Raw genomic sequence first — 16,881 nt, forward strand, 5'->3', positions numbered from 1 at the left:
AAAGCATGAGGCAAAGTTACAAACAGCATAAATACTTCTTGAAATATTTAAACAAGAACATTGCCTCGAATGTTTTTCCCTTGAAGCTCAAGAACATTCAGCAATGTACTCCACAGGTTTATCTTGAAATTGGCAGGCAAAGGTTTGTAAAATACAGGGGCACAGGTTTCTGACCGTTCTTTTTTCTCTGAATATTCTGAAAATATAGCAACACCCATCGAGAGGCAAGAATGTGCCCTGCCCTTCTCAGCCCGACGATCAATAGCAAAGACTAGCTCAGTTTTATTAATCCTAAATCAGTCGGATACATACATTCTGACACAGAACCACGTATATGAAGATATTTTTTGTTTGCGGCTGCTTTTAAAAAATAAATAAATAAATAAAAAAGGGAACACACGATGTAGGTTACTCAGCCTCCCAAGGGCAGGGGTGCTAAGAAGGTAAGGCACTGACTGTTCACGCTTACAGGACTCAGCTCTGAATACAAATTAGGAAGCTCAAGCACAAGTTTGTTGGTGTCTGATCCCAGTTACCTTGTGCCTTTCTTTTAGCATCCGCTTTGAAGAAGATTGTAACAAATCTATGTTGTAAAATAAGAAGGTCACAAATATACCTAGGACTTTTAGATCTTGCGATCATTCAGCCAAAGAATACTGACTTAACCTTCAGAGGGGGTAGCAGGAGAAGGTAACAGTCGGTAGAAAGAGACAAGAAGAGGGAGGGAAGGAAAAGATAACGTGTAGGTCCTCCCTCCAAACTTTTTTTTAATCCTCTTTTACTTTGCTAACTCCCACCTCCCTTTACCCTAATTCTATTATCCTTTCCAGCTTTACTCTGACCTACCAATTTCTGTGTCCTTCCCTGCGATTCTTCCAGTTTTAAAAGGATTACAGTGATTTTAGGTTTCTAACTCTAATTGCTGCTAGAGCAGCTGTCTCTCATCTGCTGATATTGAACTACATCCCGCTGGAATACTCAAGTCAGGGCTTCTTTTTAGTAATTCAATCCAGAAAGTGGAAGAATAGTAAACTACCAATGCTTGTTTTGAAATGGTGAAGTAATCCATAATCCATCTCTGCCAGCACACTGCTCCAGAGGAGAAAATTTGGGAATGTGCACAGTAATTCAGAATAATGGTAACTTAAATGGCACCTTCAAAAATTTTACAAACTTTTATGGGAACCCCTTCATCTTCACCTAAATGCGCCAGCTTCTGAGCTGAAATGCAGCATGTGTTTCATGTTGCACAGCAACACAACAGTTTAGAGTTGGAAGTGAAAAATGCATCTGATGGAATTTTCGGTGCAGTCACCCACATCAGAATCTGGCCAAGACACAAGATGTTACCTGCGTCCTGTCCTGCATACAGTATTGTAGGCACCTTGACCATGAGAGGTCAAGATCTCTGTTTCATGTCTTACTTCCCCAATACCACTAATGAAATGAATGCAATGCAATGAAGAGCGCCACTTGCTGATTCTTCAACATCATTTTCTGCAGTACCTTACAAATCAACTTTTCAGGTATTCACCAGGCAAGTCTGAGTTATGAGATCACCACTTAGTATGGCTGCAATAAGACCACTGATGCTCTACTGAAATTCAAATTTACTACAAAGGGAATAAACAAAGTGCTGAAGAACTATTTTTCATGTCACTACACTGCCAGTTTTAACTGTACTCAATCCAAATTAACTTGAATATTGCTCTCAGATGATAGGTTTGAATGTAGGTTTATGCATGTGTGTGTATTGAACATGTTTAGTATTACCACTGTGAGATCATCAATAACATGCTGCTGCTCTATGACTTGCAGTCTCAGGAATTCCATTTCTTGTTCCTCTCGTGTGCTACTGAGATCATTCAAGGAAGTGTGTCTCTTCAAAGTTGGCTGTGTGGATAACTTTTCTTTCTGCAAAAATCAAGTTTATTATTAACACAACCAATTTCTTAAATGTCTTCCTGCAGCACTAGGTAAAACCCTCACCTCTGATACACTGACGTGATGCTCCAGCACAACTAAAGCACAATATTTCCACCAAGCAAATATTTACACTTTAAACACATACAGAGTATATTCTGCATCTATTGGACATCTAAAACTAGGATGGAGAAAGCACTGGTGAATATACTCTAGAGAACAATCCTGAAGAGGGTCTTTACCATCTCTAGTTTATACAGGTCAAATTCAGCTCTGACATATACATCCATGCAAAATCCCATGGTATGCCAAGGTGAATTTTAGCCCTCTATTTTATACCCTTTACACATTAAAGCCACAGTGATCCTTATTCTTAATCAATTTTGTTTAATAAATGACAAAGCAAATAAAAATAAACACTCTGATTTTAGAATACTATCCACCACTAGCATATTGTATTTGACATTGACACTTTCACATGGCTTATGGCACATGGTTCTGACACACCAGTATTTATCTGAGTAAGAGCCACACATTTGTTTTCAACTCTAAGCTACTAAGAGCAGCTGCTCTTACAAAGTAACCTCTGATACGTACGAGACAGTTACTTACCATTTCTGCATTTTCCCTTGTGAGATTTTTAATTTTTTCTTCCATCCTCTGGATACACTGTAACATGTCTTCATTCTTTTTGGTCATCCTCTTGTTTTTCTCTACAAGGGGCTTCAGCTGACCTTCTGTCTCCCGAGAACGTTTCAGCTGCAAAGGGGGAGGAACCCCAAAATGTCAGTTAATCATAATCTGGGCTACAATGACCTGAAAGGAGGAGAAACACTTGGCTTTTCACTCCCCCTTTATTTCTCATTAATTTCATTCATTCATTCATAAAGAATATTTTTCTGCTTACACACCACAGCTGAACTATACTGTATGCATCTAAAAACATATAGCCTTAGCTTGTTACCAAAGTGAAGCTAACATGGCAGTCAATGCAGGTTTGAGTAAAAAAAATAAAAAAGGAAAAAAAGTATCAATGGCAAGGATGCAGCACTCACTATTTAACACAACTGAAAATGCCCTCATTGCTAAGGCTGGTCTTTGCCCTTATACATCATATTTTGTTCTTGGGAAGCATACAGATTTCACATGGTTTATAAAAGTGCTCTCTTGATAAACTGTAAATCTTATTATGCATGTGCTTCCAGTGAGTTATTAGCCCTTTTCCTAGAGAACAAAATATGATAGTTACCTTTCACCCATTTAAATATTCTTTATTAGAAATATACCACGCTCCCTTATTTTAAGGAAATTATACCTAATGTGTAATTAGCACAACCAGGGAGTCAGCCAGAGGGCACAGATTCAATCTCAGGGTTCTGCTGACATTTTCAGCTGCTCAGTTTTGTTCCCCTGGTTTTATGATGTCAGACAATCATCTCAAGTAAATTACTGGCCTTTCCCCAATTTGTGGTATTCAGTATTTTACTATTTTTATCTCCATAATCCTTGGACTGTTCTGTTTCCCTACTTTTATCATCAAAAAGACTTTAATATGCACTGGGCTTTAACTGCAACTTCAGGAAGATAACATTTTTCTTAAAGACTTGTTTCTTTGTTTCATCTTGGGAAGGATATACATTTTTCTCATAAGAATTCAAGTACAGCAGTTTACAAAGTGCCTCCTCATATAGCAAAGCCTGATTTACCTTTTTTAAAGACATATGGATGATGCCTTCACTCCAGGCATCCAGAAGAGTGTTTGTTTGAGTCATGCATGCCCCACATCCTACTTTAATTTAATAGGCCTCAAAGATTTCAGTCTGCAGTATTTTAGCATTTCTTAAGGGTGTGAAGGAAGGCAAACAGCACATGCAGGGAAGCGATCCAGGTACTAAATAACCTTTTTCTCCCAATAGCACACCAGATAAAAGAAGCAAAGTATTATTGAAAGAAAAAAAGTAAAGAAGAGCTAGAGCAAAACAATAAGATAGTCAAGAGCACAAGGATATTCAGTATCCAAGAGTAATACTAGGACAATTACTTACAGCAAAACACCACCGTACCCAGGTCAGCCACACCTGCCCTTATGCTAATACAAATGAACCATTAAGGATCATGCAATATGATCCTAAAAAGTACTACAAGGGTGCTAGAACAATTTGTATAGTGGGGGTGCTGAGAGCCATTGAACCAAACTGTGAACCTGTAAATAACGGAAAACACTTCAAGCCAGGGGGTCTGGCAGCACCCCCAGTACTCCTAGTTCCAGCACCTATGAAAGAATATAGGAAATTATTTGAAGGGAAAAGCTATAGGAGAAGGGCATGATATTTCTCTCACTTACTCCAGTTTTTATACTAGGGAAGTACCATTAATAGCATTAGTCCTGATTTGCACCCAGGCCGAAGTGTCTAGTTTCCTTAAGCAGCCTACTGATTATCCCAACTGAAGAAGACAACGACAAGGAATGCATCAGTGCTCTGCTCCAATATATATTCTTTTAGAATATGTATGATAAGAAATGGCTATTTACTGTAACTGTGGTTCTTCTAGAAGTAGGTGTGCACGTGTCCAGTGTGCCAGAGCCAGAGACTTTTGCCTAGCAGTACTAGTAGAGGGGCAGTGCTCACACCTCTTGGCTGTGGGCCCTCCTCTGGCTATATGAGGCACTGCCCCAATCCCCCCTCAGTTCCTTTGCACTGAAGTCCATGAGAGTAGACTCCGATACAGAGGGGACAGTGAGTGCGTCATGGAATACACATCTGCATCACATCTTAAAGAACCACAGTTACAGTAAGTAACCATTTCTTCTTCTTTGAGTAGATACAGAGATGTTTCCACTTAAGTGATTCACAAGCAGTACCCCAATCCAGGGGCTCGGAGTCTACTGGAACAGGGATTGCAGGACTGCCCTTACAAGGCCTGGGTCCACATCTCTCTGTAGCCACCCTTCAGTAACCAGTCATCAAGATATGAGAAGATGTGGATTCTTTTCCTCCTGAGATACGCCAAGACCACCAACATGCATTTGGAGAAGACTGGGGAGGGGGGCAGAAGAGAGAACAAATGGGAGAACCATGAAGTGAAAGTGGCATTCTACCACAAAACGAAGAAACTTCCTGTCACTCAGCAGAATTGCCACATGAAAGTAGGCACCTGAAGGTCCAGAGCAGTGAACCAGTCATTCTGAGACAGTGCTGGGAGGATAGCCAAAAGAGTGACCATGAGGAATCTCAGGTACTTGATGAATTTGTTGAGGCCATGAAGGTCAAGAATGGGTTTCATCCTGCCCTTGGATTTTGGTATCAGGAAGTACTCGGAGAAGAAGCTGGGGCCCCAGTGTTCCTACAGGAGTTCCTCCACCACTTCCAATGTTAGCACAGAGCTGACCTGTTCGACGAGCAGTGTCTTGTGAGACGGTCCCTGAAGAGAGATGTGGTGGGTAGGTGGGAAGGGGTGCGGAGAGGAACTGGACTGGACTGCTAGGCTCCAGCTGTCGGAAGTAATCAAATCCCACGCATTGTAAAAACAGGCCAGCCTGTTCCCAAAGGGATGGGGGGATAAAGAGGACGGAGAAACGACTGGACCAGTGCTCTGGACTAAGGAGTCAAAATGGGTGCTTAGCAGTCCTGAGCCCGACTGCTTTCTCTTGGGGGATTTATCCCTCTTTGTAGAGTAGTCTCACTGTTTCAGGGGGAAACTGGCAGTATTGCCGCTGTGTCCCATAATGGCATCTTTGCACAGAACACATGTACACTCCCAAGGCCTCCAGGTAGCTATGGAATCCTTAAAGAAATGCAAAGTATCATCAGTCTTGTCCAAGAACAAGACCCAGTTGTCAAAGGGCAAGTCTTCAATGGCTTGTGGAACGTCCAAAGTGAGCCCACAGATTTGAAACCAGGAAGCCCTCCTCATAGTTACCACTAGGGCCATCACCCTGGCCTGGGTGTCTGCAAAGTCAAGGGTGGACTTCAGGGTCATTTTGCTGCAAAGCAGCCTTCCACAATGAATGCCCGAAATTCCTCATTCTAGACGTCAGGGCAGGCAACTGGTCCTCAAATTTAGACATGTCTGACCAATTGAGGAAATTATACTTGGACAGCAAAGCTTGTTGATTCACAATCCTCATCTGAAGGGACAAGGAGGTATAGATCTTTCTGCCCAGAAAGTCCAACTGCTTGGAGTCCCTGTCCTTGGGGGTAGATTTGAACCTATCCTGCTTGGCGCTGTCATTTACAGCCATTGCAACCAGGGAATTCGGGGCTGGGTGGAAATAGAACCCTTCAATTCCTGCATAGGAACAAAAGAGTGCTTTTCCATGCACTTAACCACTGGTGGTACTGAGGCGGTGGACTCATGTCAGCTCAAGGAGTGCATCCTTAATCAGGAGGGTCACTCTCCCAGGGACAGCAGGCTGCAAAATGTCAAGCAATTTGAGTGTGTTCTCCTGAAGAAACTCCACGTGGATGCCAAGGGATGAGACTATGTGGCATAAAAGATCCTGGTACACTTTAAAGTCCTCTGGAATAGAAGGGGAGGGTGAATCAGGCAGCCTGGCACCATCCTGCAATAAAGATGAGGGTCTTGGCTGGGCCACAACTGGCTCTTGCTCCCAGGAAGTACCACCCAGGAGGGAGGACTCTGGTGGCTCTGCAGGGAGGAAGACCACCAATGCTTGGGCTTGCAGCTGATCCTCAGTCACCCCCGTCAACCTGGTGGGTAACTTTGGCTTAGATCGGAACAAGGAGCAGGATCTCCGCAAGCAAGTAGTATCCCACTGAGTCCAAGAAGACCACTGATATGGGTAGAACATTGGTGGCCAGTAGGGGCTGGGTCAAGGACCTCTGCCCAGCCATGGGGCACGTGCCAACCCTGGTCCATATTGATCCACTGGCCCTTGGAGCTTATCAGGTGATGCAAAGTGGGAAGATGATGACCCTGACTTGGATTCATAAGAACCCTGGGATCTTGGGGACAAGGGTGGAGTGATTCAATATGCAGTCCAATTCATCTGATGTCCAGAATGAGGCAGGAATTGGTGCCCCCCGATGAAGGAGGTACCGTTGGTACTGAGCATGCTGGTGCCACAGGCAGTGGCAGTCTTGGTGCAAACAGCGGTACCAAAGCATCCAAGTGTGTTGATGTCGAGGGTGGCAAATGCCACCGGGGGAGCCTCTGCGGCATCAAATGCAGCGGGGCTGGAGAGGGTCCTGGTGCCAAGGTCCCCCGTACCAATTCCAGGAGTGTCTGGACGCGGTGCCAACACACATGACTCTGCTTCCATTGCAGTCAATGAGAGTTTTACCATTAACTTTAATGAGAGCAGAGTTAGACCAACACTGAATGCTTTTGAAAATTGCACCCTAACTATGCAGGAAAATACATTTCTTAAATGCTCATTTCCTTCCATTTCTAAGTTGCTCTCTCTCACCCACAATACCTCCACTTATTTCAGGAGTTTCCCTGGAGATTAGGCAATGGTAGATTTTTCCATTAGAAAAACAAGCTTTGTAGCTCTTAGCCAGCGTAAGAAGTTCACAAAAAATGGTGGCATTGTCAAGTTTCATTACTTCAAAGAGTAATACAGTAAATTAGTTACATAGATTACATACATGTCATGGTGCAGTATATTACCAAATGCTGCATGCAAGCTACCACTCATAATTTTATGCCCACTTTGTGAGAGAACTATTTGTAGACAGTTCTGAAGATGATGAAAAGGAGGAGCAATCATTTCAAAACCTTTTCCAAAGTTGAGTTTATTATGTTAAATTTCCTCCTCTTCGAAAAAAGAAAGTGACTTTCACATGGAATGACAGCCTGGAGGACAACAGATTTAGCTCTGAACACTGCAAATGCTCCATCCTTATGCCCAAAAGAACCATTCAGAGAAAAGGAAAAGCACCCAGAAAATAGCATAATATTGCTCTCTCTCTACACCAGCAGTTTCAAAGTCCTGGCTGATTAGCTACCATGGTGTTAGACACCTTAGAAATAGGAGACAGAAAAAAATATTCCTGGGAAAGACATGAGGAAGAAAGAAATGCTGAATTTGCAAGAAAATTATGTAATTATTTAATTATTTTTAATTATGTATTATTACTTAATTATTTAAACATCTTCACTTCAGCTGATGACCGGTACAGGAGTCATGTTTGGGTGTAAAGGGACACTGTTTCTTCCTGGAATATATACTTATTAAGTAAAACTAAAAAGCAATAAAGACAAAGGTTAATTTTTTTAAAATCAGTTCTTAAGGGACCTTGTAAGAATCAAACGAAAAAAAATAGCGAATATCTCAGTCAAGCTACTTGCAAAGAATGCATGTGATGAAAGGACATACAACAAGGGGACAAGAAATAAGGGAAAGTAAATCAACCAAATAGGAACATTTAAAAAAATCTTTACGTTTCAGTGTGTTAGCAACAGAGACAAATAGTTAAACTCTGCCTGAACACACAAGTTCTCTAAGTGCCATTAAAATATTGTCCTGCAAGTCATCATCTGTGTTATTACTAATTATTTTACCAGTTCATTTCTTTCATCTGCTAAAAGGGTATTTCTGTCTTCCAGCTTCCGTATTACAGCATTCAGTTCAGCGATTTTTAGTTGAAATCTCCTTATGTCTCGTTCATCCATATGCTGTTCCTTTAAAAACATACAAACCAAAAAGGGATTTTTTTCCTTTCAAATATCATTTATTACACAGAAACATGTACTTAGATTATAGTAGGCAGACTTTGCATTCAGTGTATGCATACAGCATGGATACTGTAGAGAATATCTATAGGCATTTGTACCATTGACTGGAAAATATTTTTTAATTGACATGAACTGTTGCAAATATTTCTTATAAGAGTCACAGGGTTGTACAAGTTGAAAAAGGGCAAGCAGCCAAAAGGTTAACTCTAAGCTACATCATGTAAAAAATTTAAATTAAACCTTAAATTATGAAAGCAAGATCTACTACTAGTGTTCTTTGTACTGAGTTATCTCAGTCTCATGCCACAGTTAATAGCACGGCACAGAACATATTTATAAGATGGCACAGTACAGATTTGGAAAAGAATAAGTACAAATTCCCTTTTAATGTCTACGGCTGTTGTACAGAATAGTTCATATTCATAAAATAAATAAATGTATGAAGGAAACAAATGGTTCGTCATTGCAACTGAAGAAACATACGTAATCAGTTGTCAATTACAAGTAATAACCTCACATTGTGGCCACTTTTTACCAGTTTAAAGTCAAATGTTTTAAACATTCTTCAAAATTCAAGAGGCAAGTGGAGTTTTTAATACTCAAAAAGTGGAGTTACTTTTACCGCAACAATGCAATGTACAGTGCTGTTACCAATGCAATGCTCCTTTGGCAAGGATTAAACATAACTCACAATTCTGTGGTTTCACAGTATCCGGAAACGCTGTGAAAGTAGATACAGTAACTGACCTATGAAGACTATCTGCTTCTCTTACCGGGCTTCCCATCATTTCAGTGATATCCCCTACTCCAGCAGGAAGTTCCTTCTTGGGGCTACCATGGTACCGTTCTGCCTCCTTCACTTGGACAAGCTGTTCATCCAAAGCTTCTTTCTGAAGAAGCAGCTTTTGGGCATGGCCTGCCTGGACACCAAGATCTTTTTCCAAAGCCAAAATCACTCTGTCTTTGCCTTTTATCTCATCCATCTGCAAGGGAACAGAGCAAGAGAGAAACTTCTGTAACATTTCCAAGTATTTACAACAGGCAGCAAACATACCCACAAAAGAAAGTTCTGCTCTCAAAACTACAGTGGCCACCTAATTGTGACTCTTTAAAATCAAACTGCATCTACCTGAAATAAACATTCTTTTTCCTGCAGAAAACACCAGTCTTCCATTTGCCAAGGTCCCAATCCAATGCCCTTTGAAATTAATGGTTACTTCAACAGAGGTTGGAGTAGGCCCTATATAACAAAGTGCTGGAAGCTAATAAATGAGCCAGCACTCTGATCACTTAGGAACCAATCAGCTCCCCTGGAGAAGGCTGATTGGGGATATGAAACTAATTAGCTGACCAGGCTAGTGAACCAATTAGCCATCAGATGAGAAGTATAAAAGAAGACACAGGAAGGCAGTGAGGGGGGAGGACCTGGGCTAGCTGAATTCTCAAGGAAGGGAGATGCCTGTTCCTGCTTGGCCCAGTAGGACAGAGCCAGAAACCTTGCAAATACTTTGCTGCACAAGACTGTATTGGTGATGGAAATATAAATAAATTCATATAATTTGTCACCTACTGATGGTGTCTGAGAGGTTTCTGGCGCTTGCCCTATTATGCTCTACATGAGGTAGGTATAAAACAAAGAGAAAAAATACTCTCTACTTGAGAATGCATAGTTTACCTGGACAAAAAAAGAACCTTTCTTCACTATATTCTGGGAAAGATATTCACCTGTGGTGCAGAGGGCCAGAAGAAAGCCAATGTACCGTTTAAATCCCAACTAAGCCTTATTTTGAGGCTTAAGTGATACATCAGCCTCCCGCTGCCTCTGTGTCTAGGAGTGAATTTCAGACATGACGAATCTATCCACAGACAAATGCTATTAAACCAAAATGTGTACATTTAATCCAAAATTCGGAAACATACTTAACTACCTTTCTTCTTGCTCCTTGTGATAAGATTAAAACGTAGGTTAGTCTTTGCATAGAATGAAAAAGGAAATGTTTTATATCACAGCACCCTCAGTGGGTAAGACACGATTTCAGCATGGTAGGGAGAAACGTTTCCCTAAATCCTATCTATGTTTACCCAAATGTGTTGCTCACACATCTCAAAACTACACAGAGCATACTATCAGCAGTAAACTACTGTAGCTTACACTGGATGTGCCCCTCACAGCATCAGCAAAATTGACTTTGGTAATATTCCAAACACTAAGGGAAGTGACAATCTACACTAGTTACTATAGAAACAGATTTCTTAACATGTACGCTAACAATGTACCATATATTTATTGGGAATGTGCTACATGCTTTCTTTTTCTGTGTATTACCTCATTTCCTTCCTCCCCCCAAATGTAAATCCATGGGATCATTAGGGAAAAAAACCCCAAATTAAATCTATTAAGTCATATCATATGTAACATATTCTTTATCCCAATCCTATGTTAAGAGTGCATCAACCTTAAATAGTCAAGTGCTCAAAAGTCAGGAAATGCCAGAATTAAGGCTGTCCTAGCAATTGTAACTCTGGTGCTTGTATGTTTGCACTGCAATAAATTCTTTATTACATGATCACAGACTATTTGTTTTCCTAGGGATTCTTGCCTTACTCAGTTCCAGTGAATGAGGCAAGGCTATGCACTGACTCAGGCTGGTACCTTGCTTCGGGCACTGTAGAAGTTGGACCCTGTGAAGCAAATGAAGGCATGATCCACGGTAAGAGGAAGGACAAGCTGCTTGTTAAGAAACTAGACTGGTCCCAGAAGATCTGAATTCTACCACCACCTCTGCCACAGATTTCCTAAAGGACTCTGGGTAAGTCACTTAATTGTTCTGTGCCTTTTTACCCACCTCACTAAATGCCTGAGGACAAATTAATTAATGTTTGTGAGGTTCTCAGCTATTATGGTGATGAGTGCAAAAAGGAAAGGTTCTCAAAAAAGAAAAAATTCTTATTCATGGAACGATTTGTATGATGTGTACTCTGAAGCATGGGGCTACAATGAACAACAATAAAAAAAATATTGAACAGCTGCCTCATTCACTGAGCACCAATCAAGTGCACTGAACCAGCCAGGGGTCCTTTGGGAAAATAATATCTGATCATGGAACTAAACACTGTGGGCAAAATTTTGCCTTCAGTTACACAGGTGCTGTTCCCATTGAACCCAATGAGAGCCACTCCCATGCAACGGAAAACAGAATCAGGCCCTGTCACATAATGCATATGCATAAGGAGGAAGAATTAAAGTTGCATGGAAAGCCTTAATTTTAGCAACTGCTATCTTCTGGGCGCTTCACTTTATAACCCTAATGTTCTTTTAATTTAAATTTTAAATGGAATTTCGTAGCTGTTTAAAAAATAAATGAAGAGACATTTCGGCATGTGTTGCTATTTGCTAAACAGTAGCAGAATGCTCTGTTCTATGTAATACATACAATCATTGAGGAAGAAACTCAAGCCCTGGTCTTTTTCCATGTACAGCTTCACAAATCATATTCCACAAGCCCATACATATTAAAACTGAAGTTCCATGAAGCAAGAGATGTTTTGGGGTGTGTGGCGAGGGGCCAGCGGGAAGGGTGTTAAGCAGAAAAACTGCTTCCCTCCAGCCCTCTCTTTTTCCATGCTTAAAAAAGGAATCTATTTTGGTGAAACTTTCAAGCAAAAATAATCACATTTCAGTCAAAAAAGTTAAACCTCAAGAAAGTTATAAGAAACTGAAATGACCCCTTTGACTGGAAATGTATGGGCAACCTTACTAAAGGCTTTGCTCCACCTATTTTTTAATACACACATCTATACACACACACACGCACACATCTTGTAATGCATGTTTCATTACAGCCACAAAGAGAGAGAAGAGGAAGTTTTTAAGCAATCTTGCACAGTTAATTCAATACATAAAGATAAACAGAACAGTGGCACAGTTGCAGTTAGACACCCATCTGTCTTATGTTGCTATGAGCAACAGTATCTCCAGGTTGAAAAAGAAACATATCTGAGGATGGAATAATGGAAGAGCAACTGTTGTTATATTGGAAGGTTTTAGACAGACAAATTGGATCTTTTGATGGTGAAGGAATATTGTGTCTATTTATTGGGTGAATCTATATTAAGAAAAACATTTAAATATGCATTTTGTATCCAGCTCTCTTCTCTTGGATCCTTTTATTTCTAGCTTTACTAAGAGAGAGTTATGTAATATCTGATGCAGTATATTCTTTAATGACAGACGTTAATCCTATTTCAGCAGTTTAGGTCAAAATTCAATTCCCCCCTTCCCTCAAATGAAAAGTTTCACCTTTCATCTGTCCAACATAATTAATGCAATCTAGCTGCTTCCTCACTTTCACAGCCTCAACCTGTCCCCACCAGTGCCTCAGGATTTCTGCCTTCCTTCCACCCAGACCAAAAAGCAGCAGACGTCTCCATTTTTACTTGTCTCCCCATTATATACAAAGACTAATGCATTGACATAGGGACTACAGTACATTCAGTCTAACGTAGCCTATAGCCTTGTGGAAAAAAAGTTAAGTGTTGCCCTCTGATATTGCGTACAGTAGTCTAGATCTTGGCTACATGAGCACACATACAAGTCATGTACAAGTGTGCACAGCCAATACTTAGTATAAAATAGACCAATCCTCTAGCTACTCTGACATAAATCAGCTGATAAAAGCCTCTGGGAGCCCAAACTGTATCCATCGGTTTTGCTTAGGTGTGGTCTTGACACTCCCATCTCCTCTGGCAGTAGCAGAGGGCTGGGCATGCCAACTCTATGGCACTGGAGGATCCCCTTTGCACAGGAGTGGTATTGCCAGAGCTGGTCACACTGAATTTACAGGCAGAATGTGCTGGCAGCGTGGTGCAGGTTTTATTTAATAGGGAAAAAAGGAACATGTTCCAGTATTAAAGTGACTTAATTATAATGAATTAATCTCTTTGGATACTTTGTTAGGTACTATGCTAATTAAACACACAAGCATTTTGACAAAGTGCTTGATTCTTTATACCGATCTTACATGAGTGTAGCACTATTCGCTTTAATAGACTTACTGCTGATTTATGCTCATGCAAATGAGTAAGCATCATCTCTCCTCCCCGCGAGAAAATACCTGCAATGCTTGAGCATTTGAGCCACAATCTGTGGTTCCATTACAGTAACATTCATGCACCATAAGGGATTCTGAATTTGGTTGCATTACATGACCGACAAGATTCTTTCCAAACTGGGTAGTTAGGTTTTGAGCTCAAAAAGACACTTTTTTCAGTCTGGCAGATCAAGAATGATGCCTGTAATTAAGCCACATAACAGGATGATATAGGCACTCGCCATTGCTCACATTCTAATAGCATTCGAAGGCTTTAGACAATTCTAATCTTTTTGTTTACATAACAGTGTATAGTGCACTTGCACATAACAGATGTAGGGGGAAGAGGTGGGGCATCACCGGATTCAAACTAGTTTGAAATTACTCATTTTCATTACAACTATAATCTATTACACACCCTGACCCCCAAAGTAGTGTTACGGGGAAAAGAGGGGTCACCCACCAATGGCTGCAGAGGTATATCAGTGCAAAATCACAGCATAGGGTATTCCAATGTAATTTTAGAGTAAATATTGTGCAGTTGGTTAAAATTACAATTTTCTAAAATATCATTTCTAATTTATATTTAAAGCACGTTTGTTGCATTGTCAAATGGTTAGTTATTAAATATAGCAATTACTTTTATCATTTTGGTGAGGAGATGGCATTAGTAGTCCTTGTCAACATCAAAACCGGCTTTCTAAGAACAGGTATTTTCCCCCAACCACTGGGAGAAACAACCAGAAATGAATGTTTCGACAATATGCATCTTTCAAACATGAATGAGACTCAATACAACCATGCTGAAGAAGATCTCCTTTGGCAAATCTCTCATACTTGCATGGATAATAATAAGATTAAGAAAGAGACCTTTAAAAGAGGAACTTTGGCCTCTCAAAGTTGAAAGAAATTACCAGGGAATCAAAAGCTAGATTTCCCAAGACAGTAACATGCTCAGTTTTCAAAGTGGAAAAGGCCAGATGCTGCACTGCCAAGTATAGGATCTTCCTCTCTACTCATCCATCTCAAAGCAATCTCCAAGCCAACTGTAGAACAGAATATACAGTGCTTTTCCCAGAAGCCAAATGTTTCTCGACATTACGTCCTTGAGATTAAGAATAAGGATACCTTGACAGTGAGACAGATTAGTTGCTGGACAAGGCTACCAAAGAAGGGAGGTGAATTTCAGATAAAACATTTAAAGAAGGAATTAATAAAGAACAATGTCCTTTATGCTGCAAGGGAACAGCTTAGAGGACCTAAATGGTCTCTCTCAGCTCTGCCATCTATGATTCTATAAATACTAGTTGTGAACCCAAAATATGGAGTGGGGAAGTGAACTGGGCAATGACTGTAGAAACGGACATTCTCTACAGTAGATGTATTCAAAGCATGCTTTGTTGCTAATACAAATAAGAGCATCTAATGCCAAGATCTAGGAACAGTAAAAAATGGACAAAGAGTTACGTTTTTAAAAGTGCCCAAAAGTCCCTTTGTGACTTGAATGCCAAGTCATGCAGTGATTTAAATTTCTTTTTTAACCAACAGTTTACTAACCCTCACCCCCCCTTTTTTTTAAGATATGATATAAGCTATAATGCTTTAAGAGCATACTTTCGGACATGTTTTGTAGAAACTTCCCGATGAGCAGGTTATTCCACAAGTGTTCATTACAAGGATTCTTGCATATTTCTCTGAAGCAACTGGTACTGGCAACTGTCAAAAACAGGATAGTGACTAAAAGATGGACCACTGCTCCAATATATTATGGCAATTCTTATGTTCACTGAGAAAGATGTCCAAAGTTAGAAAAACCCAAACTACTATTGATCATGGCAGGGAAAAATGAAATGGGGTAGGAAGAACAACTAAAATTTTTAAAACTAACAGTGTTCTATCTAGATTTCCTGGCTTAAAATACTTCATTCTAAGGACTTCACTCATTACTTCATTCATTTTTGTTATGAAAGAAGTATAAAGAATTACATACTTTGTAAAGAGATATGAAAGATGAGTCACATTTCAGGCCTACCAGCCTTGACAATGTCATGTGTGAATGATAAGAATAAAAAAGGGATTCTTAAATCATAATATAGGAGCTTGCAACTGGATCTGCTGGGTTCATGGTAAAAAAATCTCATGGTGGAATGTTTTATCCTTCAGCTTCTGGGCTGAAGCGTAAAAATCTTCAGAATGTTTAGACAACTAGTAATTTCAACAATGAAATGCTGAATGAGGAAGTAAGGTCTTTGCAGAAGGTTAGTTTATCCTTGGAATGTAACTGTGAGACGGTCTCTGGAACAGATGGCAAGATCCACAGCAGAAGGCTACCACTTGACATGAACAGCTGTGCATGACAGAGAGACATACATATTTAAGGGAAAGACTATAAGAAGTACACCAGGGACTTCACTCTGCTCAGACCTGCATGACTGAATAAATCGGGGTGGATCCCCGGAACATCCCCGTTCAAACCCCCTTGTACTCCGGTACAGGGGCAAGGCACAATTGTAGCCCTTGCACTGAGAGGGACCAAAAATCTTCAGTGCAGCACTGTTGCTTCAGAGAGAGGAGAATGCCAAGAGGAGCCTCTTCCCTGCTCTTCAAAGGCAGTGGTGCAGGCTGCATGCAGGATTTGTGTGCATAGTGCACCTTGTCAAAAGGTGGTGCAGTGGCTGATGACCCCCCCTATACTCCTGGAGTTTTTACAGGAACAAGGTGCCTCTATACCACCATCAGCGTGGGCAGTACCTTAAAGGTGTAATTTAACACATGTAATGTGTAGATGCTGGGCTCCCTATAATCAGGGTCGCCCAGAGGATTCAGGGAATCTGGGGCAAAGCAATTTTGGGGGCCCCTGCCCTGTCTCAGACCTCAGACTTCAGACATTCTCGCGGGGGGCCCCTGTGGGGCCCAGGGCAAATTGCCCCACTTGCCTATAATTAGGCAACTGGCGTATTTTCTTAGAAGGCTATTTGGATGAAACACAACATTTGTTTCTGGTGGAGAGTTAATCTTTTGCTAGTGATGTTTTTGTGTTGTTTTGTTTTTAAATGAAAGATAGTTACCTGAGAGCTCAGAAGGGGAAAAGATTTCTCTGAACACACTATCAATCTACAAGCATTTTATCCCTTTAAGAAACTGGATAGAACACAAAAGTTTCTAA

The 16,881-nt window shown here is 40.6% G+C and overlaps 1 protein-coding gene across 5 annotated transcripts in view; it reads right to left on the bottom strand.

The window, feature by feature from the left end:
• The window catches only part of JAKMIP1 (janus kinase and microtubule interacting protein 1), a 257,995-nt gene that overhangs the window by 85,192 nt on the left and 155,922 nt on the right, over positions 1-16,881 (bottom strand). For all 5 annotated transcript variants that reach the window (XM_074951703.1, XM_074951707.1, XM_074951705.1 and 2 more), the window contains 4 exons: positions 9,399-9,608; positions 8,452-8,571; positions 2,536-2,682; positions 1,774-1,914 (listed from right to left, as the gene is read on the bottom strand). In XM_074951703.1, coding sequence (XP_074807804.1) covers positions 1,774-1,914; positions 2,536-2,682; positions 8,452-8,571; positions 9,399-9,608 — 618 coding nt within the window. The remainder of the gene's footprint in view (positions 1-1,773; positions 1,915-2,535; positions 2,683-8,451; positions 8,572-9,398; positions 9,609-16,881) is intronic.

Source organism: Natator depressus, chromosome 4, assembly GCF_965152275.1.
Source record: "Natator depressus isolate rNatDep1 chromosome 4, rNatDep2.hap1, whole genome shotgun sequence".
In the NCBI taxonomy this organism is placed as follows: domain Eukaryota; kingdom Metazoa; phylum Chordata; order Testudines; family Cheloniidae; genus Natator; species Natator depressus.